Here is a 15,934-nt window from a genome sequence, read left to right as displayed (position 1 = left end):
TAACCAAAAATATGCAGTTAAGATATCCAATTAACACACATTTTTAAAGTTACGTACCTTTACAATTATTTCTAGTTGAATTCAGCAGTATTTTTAAAGGTTGTAAAAATATATTAGTCATAATCAGACTTACATTACCCTTGAGATTATTATTAATAGAATAAGGTAAGATAAATTTAATGAGTTTTTATTTTTTTTAAAAAACTTTCTTAACATGAAACTGTGTTCATGTTACCTATCCTCCACCCCCCACCCCCACCCCTAAAGCTTTTAAAATGGAGGGAGACATACTTTACTGGAAAAAAAGGTAAAGTGTGAGTAAATAAGGAACTGATGGGGTGAATGTACCTTTGCATTGGTCAGTGATCTCCAGAGGCCTCCGAGGCCCAAGGACTTGCATTTGTAAGGAGAGATGGGCATCCTGCTTGGCCTATGCCTGGGACGATAGTTAAAGCAGCCACATGCATGCCCTTAGCTGAAGGCTTCCCACAGTTTATATGTAGTAGTTGGGAGATCAGGACAGGGGAAGAATGGCAAAGCTCAGTTTGGGAAATAACAATTAGAAAGATAATTTTTGTCAATCTACAGAGGAAAGCAATATAGAAAAACTCACTTGATGCTAGATATAAGCACCTCCATTGCCAGGGGAAAAAAAATAACTTAGCACATTAATTAGTCAATTTGATAAGTATTGTGTTTTAAAAAGGAACATAAATGAGATTTTTGGGTTAACCATCCAAAATTACTTAACCAAGAATGTTGTTTAATAGAACACACGCAAATATATATATATATATATATATATATATATATATATATATATATATATATATAAACTTTTCTAAGTCATTGATATCACACATTAGAAATAGAATATTATAGGTATCATCAAATTTCATGTTCTACGAAAAAAGCTGAATGTTTTAAGTAGTAAGTGGCCTGACTTTTTCCAAATATATGTTAACATATGTATGTTAATAAATCTACATCCTAGTATATTTAAATTACTCTTCATTTTGATTGGGATGCTTTCTCAGAAAGCTCAATTAACGAAGAATGTTGATTTTTTTTTCTGCTTGCATTTCTATTTTTCCTAAAAATATTTGAGGCAGCATAAAACACATATACAAAATGTTTAATAAATTGGAGCTAGAAGTAGAAAGTTGATCATAAACACAAGAGGGAGCCCTGGCTTAGTTGGTTGCTCATCATCCTGTGCACTGAGAGGTTGCTAGTTTGGTTCCTGGTCAGGACACATATTCCGGTTGCAGGTTTGATCCCCAGTAGGGGGCATACAAATAGCATCTGACCAATGTTTCCTTCTCACATCAATGTTTCGTTCTCCCTTATTCTTTCTCTAAAAATCAATTTAAGCCAATACCTGTTTGGCTCAGTGGATAGAGCATCAGCCTGCGGACTGAAAAGTCCCAGGCTCGATTCCAGTCAAGGGCATGTACCTTAGTTGCGGGCACATCCCCAGTAGGAGGTGTGCAGGAGGCAGCTGATAGATGTTTCTCTCTCATCGATGTTTATAACTTTTTATCCTTCTCCCTTCGTCTCTGTAAAAAAATCAATAAAATATATTTTTAAATAAATAAAATAAAATAAAATAAAAATCAATTTAAAATCTTAAAAAACAACAACAAGAGGGAGCAGAGTTCCATTTGATAATTATGACCAGCGATGCACCACATGTGTGCCAGCCCTGCCTCTGGGCCTCTGGCCGCAGCCCGGGGTGCAGAAGTGACCAGGCCCTCATCACAGGAAGCACAAAGGCTGTAGGAAAGATAGAGGCCATTGAGGGAAATGGACTCAAGCAGAGTTTTGTTGTTGCTGTTGTTGTTGTTTTGACAAATGCATACATTTGTTTCTTTGTTTCATATGGCGTGTTCTGACCACAGCGTTGGGTAAACGCAGATACAAGGTTAAGTGTCACTGACTGAAGATGATGTGCCCAGGGTGAAAGTGAGAGGAAGGAGAAAGAAAGATTGCTTAGTACATCACCTGCATAAAGAATTCAAAAAGGGAAAATATGACTAGGAAGTGAATGAAAAGAATAACCCTTCAAATTTATTCTCGAAATGTTTTGTCCTTTGGTCAGGAATTGAAAATTGGAATACTCTAAGTCCAAGTATCAAATATATCATGAGCCAGATTAACAAAGAGATGCAGGAATTTTCCAGACAGGACTGCGGTGGAAATGTGTAATAAACCTAGGCTTCAAAAAGGACTAAAGTAAGAAAGTGGAAGGCTCTCAGAATGAAAGACAGCCAATCTTGGTCAACGCAGCCATTCACTCATTTCTGTCTCTATGGACCAGTTTTACCTGCATCTACGTCCATTTAGAACAAGATATCCATCTGCCCCATAGCTTGCAAATTCACACGTTCCTTCATTTAATCCATGCCCCAAACTGACTGAATCCTTATCCCAGACTCCTGAAAGAATGTGGTTGGCCTAAGAGACCAGTATTCCAGGGCAGAGACAATTTCAGACAGGACTAATTAGAAATTCTCAAAGATGATGACTAAGGATTTTGAAGTTAGTCTTAAATAAGGCTTAGGATGTGAATTCTCTACTTTCATATTGGCAGACTATGCAAATGCTTTGAAAATAAAGTGAAGAAATACAGAAATCTTTCTACTATGGAAGTCAAGATACCCAAACAATATTTTTGTCCATGGAAAAATAAAACCTCCCCATATTTGCACTGCATTAGGCTGCAGGCAAAGCAAAGATTGTCCTTAGGAAACAGATTTGTATCTGCTCCCGCATTTAGGCACACTCTAGATTGAAAGTGCAGAGCTCCACACCACAGGATATGGTGAAAAAAGATGATTGTGGCCTGGACAATTTTCAGAGCAGGTGTTCCAAGTCATCAAAAAGACACCCGAGGAGTAATGCTCCCATGGAAAAAAGTCATATTAAGCTGCAGAGGTCTGCAGTGTGCTTTCCAGGTAAGCTGTGGAAAAAAAGTGTACTTGCACAAAATGGAATAGGTTGTCTTGTTTTGTAGAGCTTTGATCAATTGTCTTTTGTCTCAGAGAAAATGATTTTAGTTCTGATAAAGCTGATAACGCGCAGTTCTTTCTGGCGGCAGTAGGATGCAGAATTATTTGTACCCAAAAATCAATTCTAGTTGTTGAAAATTAAACCCAGTCATCAGCATATAGGAAGAGGCTTACCTTTCTATCTATCAAGATGGCACATACCCAATTTGTCTATAATCAGTATCAGATGGTGAAGGATATTAGTTTAAAAGATGAATAAATAAAACACCACTGTTTTATATTATATGAAATTGGGAATGGGTAAGTCAGGGAGTTTTTCCCCGGCAGTTCACTTTTTAGAGGGGTATTTACTCTGACATTTTCAGAATCATAATACTAAGCCTCACACTTGAGTCAAAACTTAGTGAGAGATTAACTTTCAAAAGAGTCATATTTTCTTGAAAATAATAGTGGTAGCACATTCTAAATTAATAATATTTTTGTTGTTTTTGAGTGAGTAATTAGTTGATGAATGAGAATTTCCTCAATAAATTTTCTAGAACTTTTCTAAATAATGTGTGTTTTATAACAGGATTACTTTCATTCAATATTTTTCTATGAAAAATAGACTATGAATAAATATTTGAGTTTATAAACCTTAGAAATTTGTAATCTCTAATGGCAATACATTTAATTATAAGCTATTTACTTCAAATAATTTTAATAGTTATATTAAGAAGCTATAATTTCAGTGCATATATATCCCTGTCAATGTGCAAATAACCACTATTAATATGGTATATGTTGAATAGTATTTCATTTTGAATATCTTTGATTCCAGGTCAATGATCCAGGGAATTTATGAAATTTGTAAGAAAATTCCATTCTACACTGAATGGCCTCAAGCAGAGTTTTGTTGTTGTTGTTGTTGTTGTTGTTTTGACAAATGCATACATTTGTTTATTTGTTTCATATGGTGTGTTCTAACCACAGCGTTTGGTAAACGTAGATACAATTTGCATAATAAAAGAGTAATATGCAAATTAACAATCAGTCTGCTACACCCACAAGCCATGCCCACCAGCCACGGGCACCAGCCAATCAGAGAAAGTATGCAAATTAACCCCAACAAAGATGGCCACTGCCACAGAGAGTAGGGGGGAGTCTTGGGTTTCCCTGGCAATGGAAGAAGCCAAGCTTTCCACACACCCTGGCTGGCCCAGGCCTCCACTCAAGGATACAAAGTTTCAATGATAGAAGGTAAATAAAATGGCTGCTGCCATGGAAGGAGCGGAAGGCTTGGCTCCGCTCCAGGCTACAAAGTTTCAATTGTAGAAGATAAATATATCCCAGATACCAGGGCCTCCATTTGGGTCACAAGGGAACATGGCCAGCCTGCAAACCACCACAGGCCCCTCACCCAGGCCCCAAGGGAACCCCCACCCTGACCTGGGACACCCTTCAGGGCAAACCAGCTGGCCTCCACCCATGCACCAGGCCTCTATCCTAACTAATAAAAGAGTAATATGCAGATTGACCATCATTCCAACACACAAGATGGCTGCCCCCATGTGGTCAAAGATCCTGTCCCCATGTGGACACAAGATGGCCACCACAAGATGGCCAGCAGGGGAGGGCAATTCGGAGGGACTAGGTCTGCAAGGGGAGGCAGTTGGGGGTGACCAGGCCAGCAGAGGAGCGAAGTTGGGGGCAAACAGTCTGGCAAGGGAGCAGTTGGACATCAATCAGGCTGGCAGGGCAGTGGTTAGGGGGTGATTAGGTTGGCAGGCAGAAGTGATTAGGGGCAATCAGGAAGGCAGGCAGGTGAGCAGTTGGGAGCCAGCAGTCCTGGGTTATGAGAGGGATGTCTCAGATTGGAGAGGGTGAAGGCTGGGCTGAGGGACAATCCCCTCCCCGTACATGAATTTCATGCACCAAGCCTCTAGTCTTTAATAAAAGGATGAAATATAAACCTATGTATGAAAACATAAGTTGATCAATTGCAAAAAAAAAGGATGTCATCAAAGGCCTGTCTCAACTGCCAGGAACAATATGAAATATAGACAATCACAACTTAAACACTTAATATTTAAAATGCTAACAGTAGTTCTGGGTGTGTAAGTGCTTCATTCTCCTTTCTCTGTTCTTTGATATCTGTCATATGAAGCCTACCTCCAGGGAGGCATTTGACCATTTATTGAGGCATCGTGACCATTTATTAAGGAATATCTTTTTTTTAAAAAAGACAAAGAGTATTTCATCATGGTGCACTGCTTGTCTGTGCTTCTGCCTCACCACATTTTGTACCAAACTTACATTTTTCATTTATTCCTGTGTCATTTGGCATTTTTATCTGACAAGTAAATTAAAGTCATCAGGAAGAATGAATCTTGAAATCTTCTGTGTCCCAAGGTAGCCACAGTTTGATGTAATGTGTTGCATTGTTTCTGAAAAAGTGGCAGAGCAGTGTCAGAAAGCACAGCTGTGAAATCACTTTCTGGAAAAGCATAATCCCATCTTAGGGACTCTACTTCAACAGAAATGATCCATGAGCTTTGTTTCCATCCATCTGAGAACTGGCTTACTTGAGTAGAACAGCAAATCTCTTACCATTCTCTCTTCCCCCATCCCCAACAAATCTTAGAGGCATTTTTGCTGTTCATATATGGCATCACATACTGAAGAAAAGTAAAAGAAAAATGTTAATACTATACTATGCCAATACCTCTTCCTTTAAATATCTACTCATTCAAACCTTAGGCAGGGATACATAAATAACGATTTTTAACTTCTGCTATTTTCTACTAATTTATCTCTGAATAAATCCCAAAATACAAATGTATAAGGATCATTTCTGTAACTATTGTAGAACAATTTTAAGCATTAATAATACCAAATATGCCCTTGCTCCATTGCATTCCACATAATTGAAGTTACCATCTAGCTGAATTTAAATGTATGTGATAAGATGAGCATTGGAACTTTGAGAATAGGATAAAATGAGTTTGAATCTAAGAAATACTTGAAATTTAAGAACGACAGAATTGGTTGTCAACCTGAAGCCAGAGAGAATTTTGTGAGAGCTGGGTTAGAGGATTCAGGCCTGGACATCTCTAAGAATGGTGTACGCACTGCAGTGGGTTTTACCATCTAGGCAATAAAGGACTCTATTTAGTGTGTGTGTGTCTTCTAACATTTTTATTTTTAATTTAATTTATCATATTTTTCGGACCATAAGGCGCTCCGGACCATAAGACGCACCAGTTTTTAGAGAAGGGAAATGAAGAAAAAAAGATTCTGAAACAAATAGTGTCCTAAAATATTTTATGTGCATTAAAACCCAACATCACAGTCATAAACACATGTAATCAACCCTGTAAAGTAAACAGCAGCATTTAGAACCATTTTAGAGCCGGGCAAGCACACAGAGACCACACAGAGCCGGGCAAGTAAAAAAACATTTTTTTTTAAAGTATATGTGTAGGCTATATTTGGACCATAAGACTTTTTCCCCCCACTTCTGGGGGGAAAAAAGTGCGTCTTATGGTCCGAAAAATACGGTAATCTTTTCATTACCATTTATCCCCTCTATGCCCTCTTCCACTTCTATCTATCCTCCTTGATTCCCAGGAAAGCTAAAAAAAAAATCTCATTCACAATTGCTTAAAAAAACAAAACAAAACAAAACAAAAACCTAGGAATAAATTTAACCAAGGATATAAAAGACCTGTACTTGGAAAATTATATGAACAACAGTAAATATTTTTATTTATTATTTGAAGAAAAATTATCTGACCACCGAATGTGGGATGAATTGGGAAGAAACATTGTGGAAAGATAATCTAATATAAAATTCAAAAACTAGCCTATTCATATGAGACTGATCCCTGAAATGAGGCTGGTAATAGGGAGAAAACATAGGACATGATAAAGATTTGACTCTGGACCTAACGTTGTAGGGAAAGGGAAAGGCAATGAAGATCTCACTTTTTTAAGCCCAGGTAGCCAAGAAAATAACATTATCTACAAAACCACAAAATTATGTTCATCTAGGAGAAACATTTCCTCAGCTTTCATGCATATCTCACACTCTTATGTCTACAATACCATGTTATGTATTTAGATTTTACAGATTGATTCGTCTCCAGTATATATTGCTATGTCTTTATATATGTGCTTCATTTCATAGGGTTATATCATTGCTGATTACAATAGATGACTGGAGAGTGGAATTTTCTTTACTGGAAAAAAATGCTAAGGATTTTCTGTATTGGTTGTCAAGTAAAACTTAAGATTAATTTCATCTATTGGTCACTGTCATTCCATTACTTTATTGAGATTTCTGCTGTGTTTTAAAAATTCATTTTGGTGAAATGATGAGATAATATCACTTGAAATTTTTACATTTCATTAAGAATTGCGAGTTTTAAATAAAACATGTGAATAGGAAGCAAATATACACCACTTATTCACCAAGCAGCATTTTGAGAAATACTTTATTCTGACACCCCCTCCCAGAATCATGTAACTGCTGTCTTCAATTATTTTAAAAAGATGTTCATAACAGAAAAGAGCTAACTTTAAAAAGCGATTCCCCAGAAAATGACACAGAATATAAATGACAGATTTTGCTTTGAAATGTAAATATAAACTAGAATAATTTTGATTACAAAGAGAGGACAATCTTATGCCTCCATAGAAGAAAATTCTCTGGTTAAAAATAGCCAAAATGTTGTTTCCTCATACTTTCCAGAAGATACTATATTTATTCTTTTATCCTTTTTAAAGTATTTTGGAATCCAAGTAAAGACTTCAGTTTTTCAGTGTTGTTTTTTTTTTTTTTAATAGCAATAACTAAAGTAAACCTAAGTTAATAATGTCATCCTGACTTATACCAAGCATTTGTTAGGTGCTAAGTCTTTCTTCAGTAAGAATTCTGCAACTCTTTTTGGAAATTGCTTCCTCTTAAGGAAGCGTACTTCTTTCAAAATCCATAGAATGAAAGTATCATTTTAATATTCTTAAATTTTTCTAAAACTACAACCTCATTCCATTAATCAAAGGGTTATTTTCAACCAACCAGTCAGAAATACATTTTTCCTTTTTTTATTAAATGTGTTTTTTATTGATTTCAAAAAGAGAATGTGAGAAGAAGATTGAAACATTAATGATGAGAGTCATTGATCTTTTGCCTCCTGCATAGCCCTTACTGGAAATTGAACCTGCAACATGGGCATATGCCCTGATTGGAATTGAATTGTGACCTTCTAGTTCATGGGTTGACACAACCAGAGTCACACCAGCCAGAAAGTATGCTTCTTTTCTTAATATAGATTTCATTGTGTTTCTTTTGCCCTCTATGGAGTAACTTAATGTGAGTAAATTATAGTATTTCTTTTCTTCTACAAAACTAATTAGAAATAATAGTCTCAGGACTGAAAAATGAATAGATGGTGCTAACAGACAAGTGTTCATCACAGAGGAATTTGTAGCTTTACTATACTTCCCTTTGGTAGATAATTACATGGTTTATTTGTCTGAATATCTGTTAAATTAATAAAGTCTTAGAGGCCTTTAACCAAGGAATAGCTCCCCCTTCCTCCTCCTTCATCCAACACATTCTATTTCCAGATTCCCTCTCTGTGGGCTCACTCCCAGGGCTGCTTATTCTCCTCCAGAGCACACTGAAATGTCCATTTTGTCAAAGTTCTTCCACTTGTAACTATGTGTGCATTGTCTTCCCCAGCAAATTGTAAATCCAGGAAATCATTACTGTGTCCACCCCATCTCAGTGCTTGCCTAGTCATGGGTGCTCAATCAACATTTGTTGAACGAACTTAACCTTCCCATTTCTTAACTTAATCTGCTCAGTTTGGTTAAATGTGTAACTCTGTACTTTCAAGTATTCCCTGCCTTCTGGGAAGCATTATTTTCAAGCACAGAGAATAATAGGAGTCTTCTAATTAAAATCATGTTGGGTAGACTTATTTTACATAGATCGTCTGGTTACCTTCAGGGTAAATCTTCTGTACATATCGAGAGGAAAGTGAAGATGCAGATTACCCAGAGTTAATCTGAGCTTTCTTACAGAATCATTCAATGTAAACAATTATTCCATCGTTTACTCATGCATCAGGCCCTATAGCTTGAATATTATATTCATTTCTTAGGGCTACTATTATATTCATGTATTAGTGCTACTAAACAGTTCACATACTTCATAGCGTACAATGACAAAAATTTATCCTCACGGTTATGAAGGCCAGCAGCACACTCTCTCCTAAAGCTCTGGGAGACCATCCTTCCTTACCTCTTCAAGCTTCCGGTGGTGCCCGGCATTGCTCGGCTTGTAGCTGCACAACTTGTCTCTGTCTCTGTCGTCATGTGGATGTCTCCTCTTTGTCTTCTCTTCTTCTGTCCCTTATAGGACATTTGTTGTTAGATTTTGGGCCACCCTGTTAATCCAGAAGGATTGATGTTCTTATCCTATGTCATTGGGAATGGATAAAGGGAATGTCATTATTCTACTTACTACAGATACTTTAGTGAATAAAGCTTCACAAATGATGTGAAGTTCAGTAGGAGGATTGAATAGGAATTCACCAGGAGAGCAAAGTTGGCACATTCAAGCAATGGGAAGAAATTCAGTATGGTTGGAGAATGATAAGAGATGAGTCTGGAGATACATACTAGAGCCATTTGTCTGGAGTCTTTTCAACAAAGTTAAGGGCTTGGACTTTATCATGAGATAAAGAGAGAGCCCTGTGATTGATCAACACCAATATGATAAGGTAGGAATTATCCCCGTCAGGACCCAGAGCTACAGCAGGTCCTGAGTGTTCATCTTATTCCACATGGCAAACTTTATACTTCCAAATATCTGATTGTAGCATAATGTATAACATCCTTCAGGACATTTGTTCCTGCCCAAAATGTCCACACAGACATTTGGTTCACACCAAAGCGTTCTTGATATTTGGCCCTACGCAAAATACCCACAGAGACACTTGGTCCATGCCAAAAGGTCCTTGAAGTTTGGTCTTATAAAAATGCCCATGAGCATATTTGATCCATGCCAGCTGGGCCTTGATATATGGTCCTGTTGAAAATGTCTACTCTTAGTACATGACTCATAACAAAAATAACGTAAATAAAATTTTAACAAGTTAAATGTATTATTTAATGAATCATGGACAAATAGTTCTATGGACATTTAGATAAGATCAAATATAACCAGTTATTAAGGACCTTTTAGCATGGACCAAGTGTCTCAGTGGACATTCTGTATGGAACCAAATGTCAACTAGCAAAACTGTAACACAATGTCATAGTAAAATTGTTCTGAAAGATTGTGACAAGGATATTTAATTCAACAATCTCATTTTAGATACATGAAAACAAGGTCAAGCAAGGTTATGATTGTTTTAGGGCATACAAAATAGCTGGGTCTAGCCAGTTGTTCTGCTAGTGAAAATGGTGGTACAATGTAGTGTCAATAGTATGGGCTTGCAGCCTAACAAATCAGAGTTGGATTTCCAGTTTTCCTGTATACAAGAAGTATGACCTCAGGCAAGTAGTATAAGGTGTCCTCCCAAAAATGTATGCAAACACTTTGAATAATTTTAAAGGTGATGTTTATTAAAATACATTTCATTTTCAAAATTGAGCAATCAGCTGTTAAAGTGTACACATCTTTGGGACATCCTATATATATAACCACTTAAACTAGAAATAAAATAGAACTTATCTATTAAAACTATTGTGCTGATAAATTGTATAATGAATTTGAAGCACTAAGGATAGTGCTAAAGGATAGTTTGCCATTAAATAAATAGTGGCTGTTGTTCATGATGATGATGATGATGATGATATTAATGTTTTCATAATCATCTCATCCCATCATGCATAACTTTTTACTTACAGTAAAATGGTGCATCATATTATACACTTTTATTTTCAAATGATATATATATACATATATATATATGCTATTATTCTCTACAAAGGAAATTAGGATTTAGGATTTCTAGTGCATAGGTTTAGGAAATTAGATAGGACTGTGCATTTTTCAGTGTCGCAACTTCATATTCTGTTATTCGATTAAAATTTCAATTAAAGCAAAGTTCATAAATATGTAATCACAAGAGTGAAAAAGAAGATATATTAGTAAAATGGGCAGTTTACCAAGCTATTACTCAAGTAAGACAACACAATTTTTTATAACAAGGCAATCTGATTTTCAGAAGGCACCCAATTACATAATCTCCTCCTCCATCTGAACTTTATATACATGGTCTCAATAAATTACTTACTACCTGGCTACCATGAAAATATATGCTCCAGGTTTAAAAGTCTTAAACTATTTTACATATTTCATAAATTCAGCAATTGCTAAGTAAATAATGTCTTCTTTTTAAATTCCATTTTCTTTATCTTCAAAAAATTAATGTTGTTTTCTATAATATCTGTTCATACAGTGTATTTTCCAATAATTTTAATGAGAAAAATGTGACATTTTAGAGTATACATTAATCCCCATGATATCAATGCTAGCTTGAAAATCAGGAAATTCAGTCAGGAAAATAATCTTTACTATATTATATATTGGATAAGATGCAACTATTTAGCTTGTCTCTGTACAGATTAAAAACTCAACATTCAAATAAATTGCCTGAAAATATCTTGATTAAATCATAGTGACTAAAGTCTAATTCCAAGGTTTAATACATTTTTATTGCAAACTAAACATAAATAACTTTTGTTTTTATTTACATATAGATTTCTTAAGAGGAATCTTAAATGCTGTGTCTAGTTTCTTATTGACTCAATAATAACATTTAAGGTTTAGATATTCTCTAGTAGATATGCATTTTTATGAGGAAGTTATTACTCTGTATATAAATTTATATGAGATATACTGCATGCTTGATTCTCAAAGAAAGAGCTACTTTGTAGAAGTCTTAAAGTAATCAAGTTTAATAATAAATTAATATGATAGAGAATTAAGTGGCTTACTTATCAATTATATTCAATTTGCTGCTTATAACTGACTAGAGGCCCTGTGCACTGGGGTTCCTCCACCTGGCCTGTGAGGTGGAGCTGAAACTGGCTCTCAGACAACCCCCAAGGAGTCCTGGATTGCAAGAGAGCACAGGCCAAACTGAGGGACCCCAGTGCACGATCAGGGCCAGGGAGGGACACAAGAGGTTGGCCAGCTGGGGAGGACCACCAGGGCTTCAGGGCATGTCTGGCCCGACTAGTTCAGTCTTGATCGGCTGGACCCCAGCAGCAAACTAGCCTACTGTCAGAGTTTCTGCCCCCAGTGGTCAGTGAACATCATAGTGACTGGTCGACCGGCAACTGTCTGCCCCCTGGTGGTCAGTCATGTCACAGTAAGCAGTTGGACAGCCTTAGCATATCATTAGCATATTACACTTGGATTGGTTGAATGGCTAACCAGATGACCAGACACTTAGCATATTAGGCTATTATTATATAAGACTAGAAGCCCGGTGCAGGAAATTTATGCATGGTGTGAGAGGGGGAGGTGGTGTCCCTCAGCCCAGCCTGCACCCTCTCCAATCTGGGTCCCTTTGAGGGATGTCCAACTGCGAGCTCCCAACTGCTCTCCTGCCTGCCTTCCTGGTTGCCCCTAACTGCTTCTGCCTGCCAGCCTGATCACCCCCTAACCACTCACATGCCAGCCTGATTAATGTCTTACTACTCCCCTGCCAGCCTGTTTGCCCCCAACTTCCCTCCTCTGCTGGCCTGATCACCCCTAACTGCCTCCCCTGCAGGGTTGATCATCCCCAACTGCCCTCCCTTGCAGGCCTGTTGCCTCCCAACTGCCCTCCCCTGCTGGCCATCTTGTGGTGGCCATCTTGTATCCACTTGGGGGCAGGATCTTTGACCACATGGGAGCAACCATCTTGTGTGTTGGAGTGATGGTAAATTTGCATATTACTCTTTTATTAGATAGGATAGAGGCCTGCTGCACGGGTGGGGGCCAGCAGGTTTGCTCTCAAGGGTGTCCCAGATCAGGGTGGGAGTTCCCTTGGGGCATGGGACAGCCTGGGTGAGGGGCCTGTGGTGGTTTTCAGGCCAGTATGCCCTCTTTCCCCCCCCCCCCCCGCCCCAAGTGAACCAAGCAGAGGCCCTGGTATCTGGAATTTATTTACCTTCTACAGTTGAAACTTTATAGCCTGGAGCAGAACCAAGCCTTCTGCTTGCTCCTTGGCTACTGCCATTTCTGTTTGGATTTGTTTACCTTCTATAATTAAAACTTTATAGCCTTGAGTGGAAGCTTAGGATGGCTAGAGCAGGCGGAATGCTTGGCTTCTTCCATTGCCAGAGAAACCCAAGCCTCCCTCCTGCTCTCTGTGGTTGCAGTCATCTTGGTTTATACTCCCTCTGATTGGCTGGTGGACATGGCTGGTGGGCATGGCTTGGTGGTGTAGCAGAGGTGTGGTCAATTTGCATATTACTTTTATTAGATAAGATTGGGTTAATGAATTTTTATAGAGATCAAAATAAAAATCAAGCAATATTCAAGTTAAAGGATATTAAAGGGACTGATTGATTTGATATTTTAGAATATTGGTAATTAACTGAATTATTACTGTGACTAATAGCATAGGAAGGAAAAAGTAAAACAATAATCTAGAAGCCTGAATTCTGGTGATGATGATCATACATGAGCTTGATCAAGTTCTTTAACTTCTCTGGGCTTCAGCTTTCTTACCACTGTTATTAAGCAACTGCCCATATCCTATGCCAAGAAAATTATATCCAATTAAAATTTCAATAATACAAAGAAGTACAAATGGACTAATTGAACTAATATATTTTTTAAGGTTTCTAAAAGGAAGCCCATGCAATTTTAAGAAATGCTGTTGTCAATGACATAAGCAATATGTTGTTGCCATATGTTATCTAGTCTTCTCAGCAGTAAAGGATGAGAAGCCTGGTACATATTCTTTTTTAAAAAACATATTTTATTGATTTTTTTACAGAGAGGAAGGGAGAAGGATAGAGAGTTGAAAATATCCGATGAGAGAGAAACATTGATTAGCTGCCTCCTGCACACCTCCTACTGGGGATGTGCCCACAGCTAAGGTACATGCCCTTGACTGGAATTGAACCTGGGACCTTTCTGTCTGCAGCCCGCCGCTCTACCCAGTGAGCCAAACCGGTTAGGGTGTATTCTTAAGTACTACCAGTCAAATATCTGAGTACCAATTATGTACACCTTTTGCTGTGGAGGTGGAGTTTATAACTTTAAATTTGAATTAAGCACTGTTAAATATAAAGGCATTTTTTTTCACCTGATAAAATCTTTATTTCTGCTTCCCTTTTAAAATTAAATTTATAGGGGTGACATTGGTTAGTAAGATTATATAGGTTTCAAGTATACAAGACCGGTAATTCTGTTTCCACTTTGTAGAAACAAACAACAAAAACAGTGTGTAAAGCCTTGTTTGTTGACCAAAGTGTTTAAGGAAAGAAATCAGCAATTATGTCGGCAAAACACTTCAGTCCATCTGCTGATTTAATTTTCAATATGTACTTAATCTTAAGAGGTGGGGTGTGAAGCATCTCTCCACTTTATTGGTAATTTGTGTGTGTGTGTGTGTGTGTGTGTGTGTGTTTGGGGGGGTGGGGGGGAGGAGGAGAAGCAGCAAGGGTTAAGCTGTGGGTTTGCATCCTTTGTGCACAATAAAGGGCAAATCTGAGGGGGATCTTGGGAACCCATTTCCACACTTTCAGGCATACTCTAAACTGTAAAGTAATTTTAGTAATGAAATGTCATCCCGAGAAATTTTAATCTTGTGTCTGTTTCAGCTTCTGACATGGCGGCGGAACAGGGGCAGATTCTGGTGATAGCCACGGCGGCTGTTGGGGGATTTACTCTCCTTGTCATTCTTACTTTGTTCTTCTTAATCACCGGCAGGTAACTGATGTATACCAGCTCATTTCCAAGATTTGTGAAAAAGCACTTTTAATACACTGTGCACTAAAACATTTTTACATGTAACAAAGCACACCTGAGAGGAAGGGGGTCGGGGTCCATTCTGCCCTGAGAGTGACCATTGTTAGATGACAGAACCACCGTGGCTCATTCTCTGTATCAGCAGATCCCTGCAAAACGAGGCAGCCAAGGACTTGATAAGAACACTGTGAAAGCTGTAAAGGATAAGTTTCTACTTGATAAATTAATTCTGAGTTTTTCCTCTACTACAACCAAAGTATGCCATAAAAGAGATTTAGAGAAAATTTAACAGAGATTGAATAATTTATATGAAAGTTCTTTACCAACGTAGTGTTACAGAAATGTGTTCTTTTCAATCCATTAAATATTGAAAGAATCTATATTAGAATTATATTAATTGGTTTTATAAATCCAATTTTTCTTAACTTTAGAGTAATATGGATAAAAATTTAAAGTAACGATGCTTTTAACATAACAAAAGATCTAGATTTGAATCCTGACTAGCTGACTAGGTTCACCTATCTAAACATCAGATTTCATACATATTATCTTCATTCACATTTAAAAGAATAAGTGTTACTTTTTATTGAACCCTTGATAGTAGGTTATCCTTTTGTCAGAAATTTGAGAATATCTTTAGACCATCGTATTTTCATTCCTTCTAGATTATCAATAGGGAAACAAAGGGGTACCTTGAGAGTTTCCCTAATAATCTGAAACACCCACATCCTGAAAAATACCAAAGTCATGATTTAAAACTACAATAAGAATTTCAGTCAAACAAGACACATCCATGCTGACTCCAGCTAGCGTACACCATCTATACTGGAAAACTCCAATATTTAATAATGAGCAGGAATATCAAATAATTACCTTCAAGGACAGTAGTTCAATGAACTAGAAACCATCTTTATATTATTGATTTTTAGAGCTCTACTATGTACATTATTTATTA

At 37.3% G+C, this 15,934-nt stretch overlaps 1 protein-coding gene across 2 annotated transcripts in view; it reads left to right on the top strand.

Annotated features, from left to right (window-relative positions):
• The window catches only part of EPHA6 (EPH receptor A6), an 874,394-nt gene that overhangs the window by 566,224 nt on the left and 292,236 nt on the right, over window positions 1-15,934 (top strand). For both annotated transcript variants that reach the window (XM_036445896.2, XM_045584048.1), the window contains one exon: window positions 14,832-14,940. In XM_036445896.2, the coding sequence (XP_036301789.1) occupies window positions 14,832-14,940 (109 nt within the window). The remainder of the gene's footprint in view (window positions 1-14,831; window positions 14,941-15,934) is intronic.

This window comes from Pipistrellus kuhlii, unplaced genomic scaffold, assembly GCF_014108245.1.
Source record: "Pipistrellus kuhlii isolate mPipKuh1 unplaced genomic scaffold, mPipKuh1.p scaffold_m20_p_2, whole genome shotgun sequence".
In the NCBI taxonomy this organism is placed as follows: domain Eukaryota; kingdom Metazoa; phylum Chordata; class Mammalia; order Chiroptera; family Vespertilionidae; genus Pipistrellus; species Pipistrellus kuhlii.
This window is presented reverse-complemented; position numbering and strand designations above follow the sequence as displayed.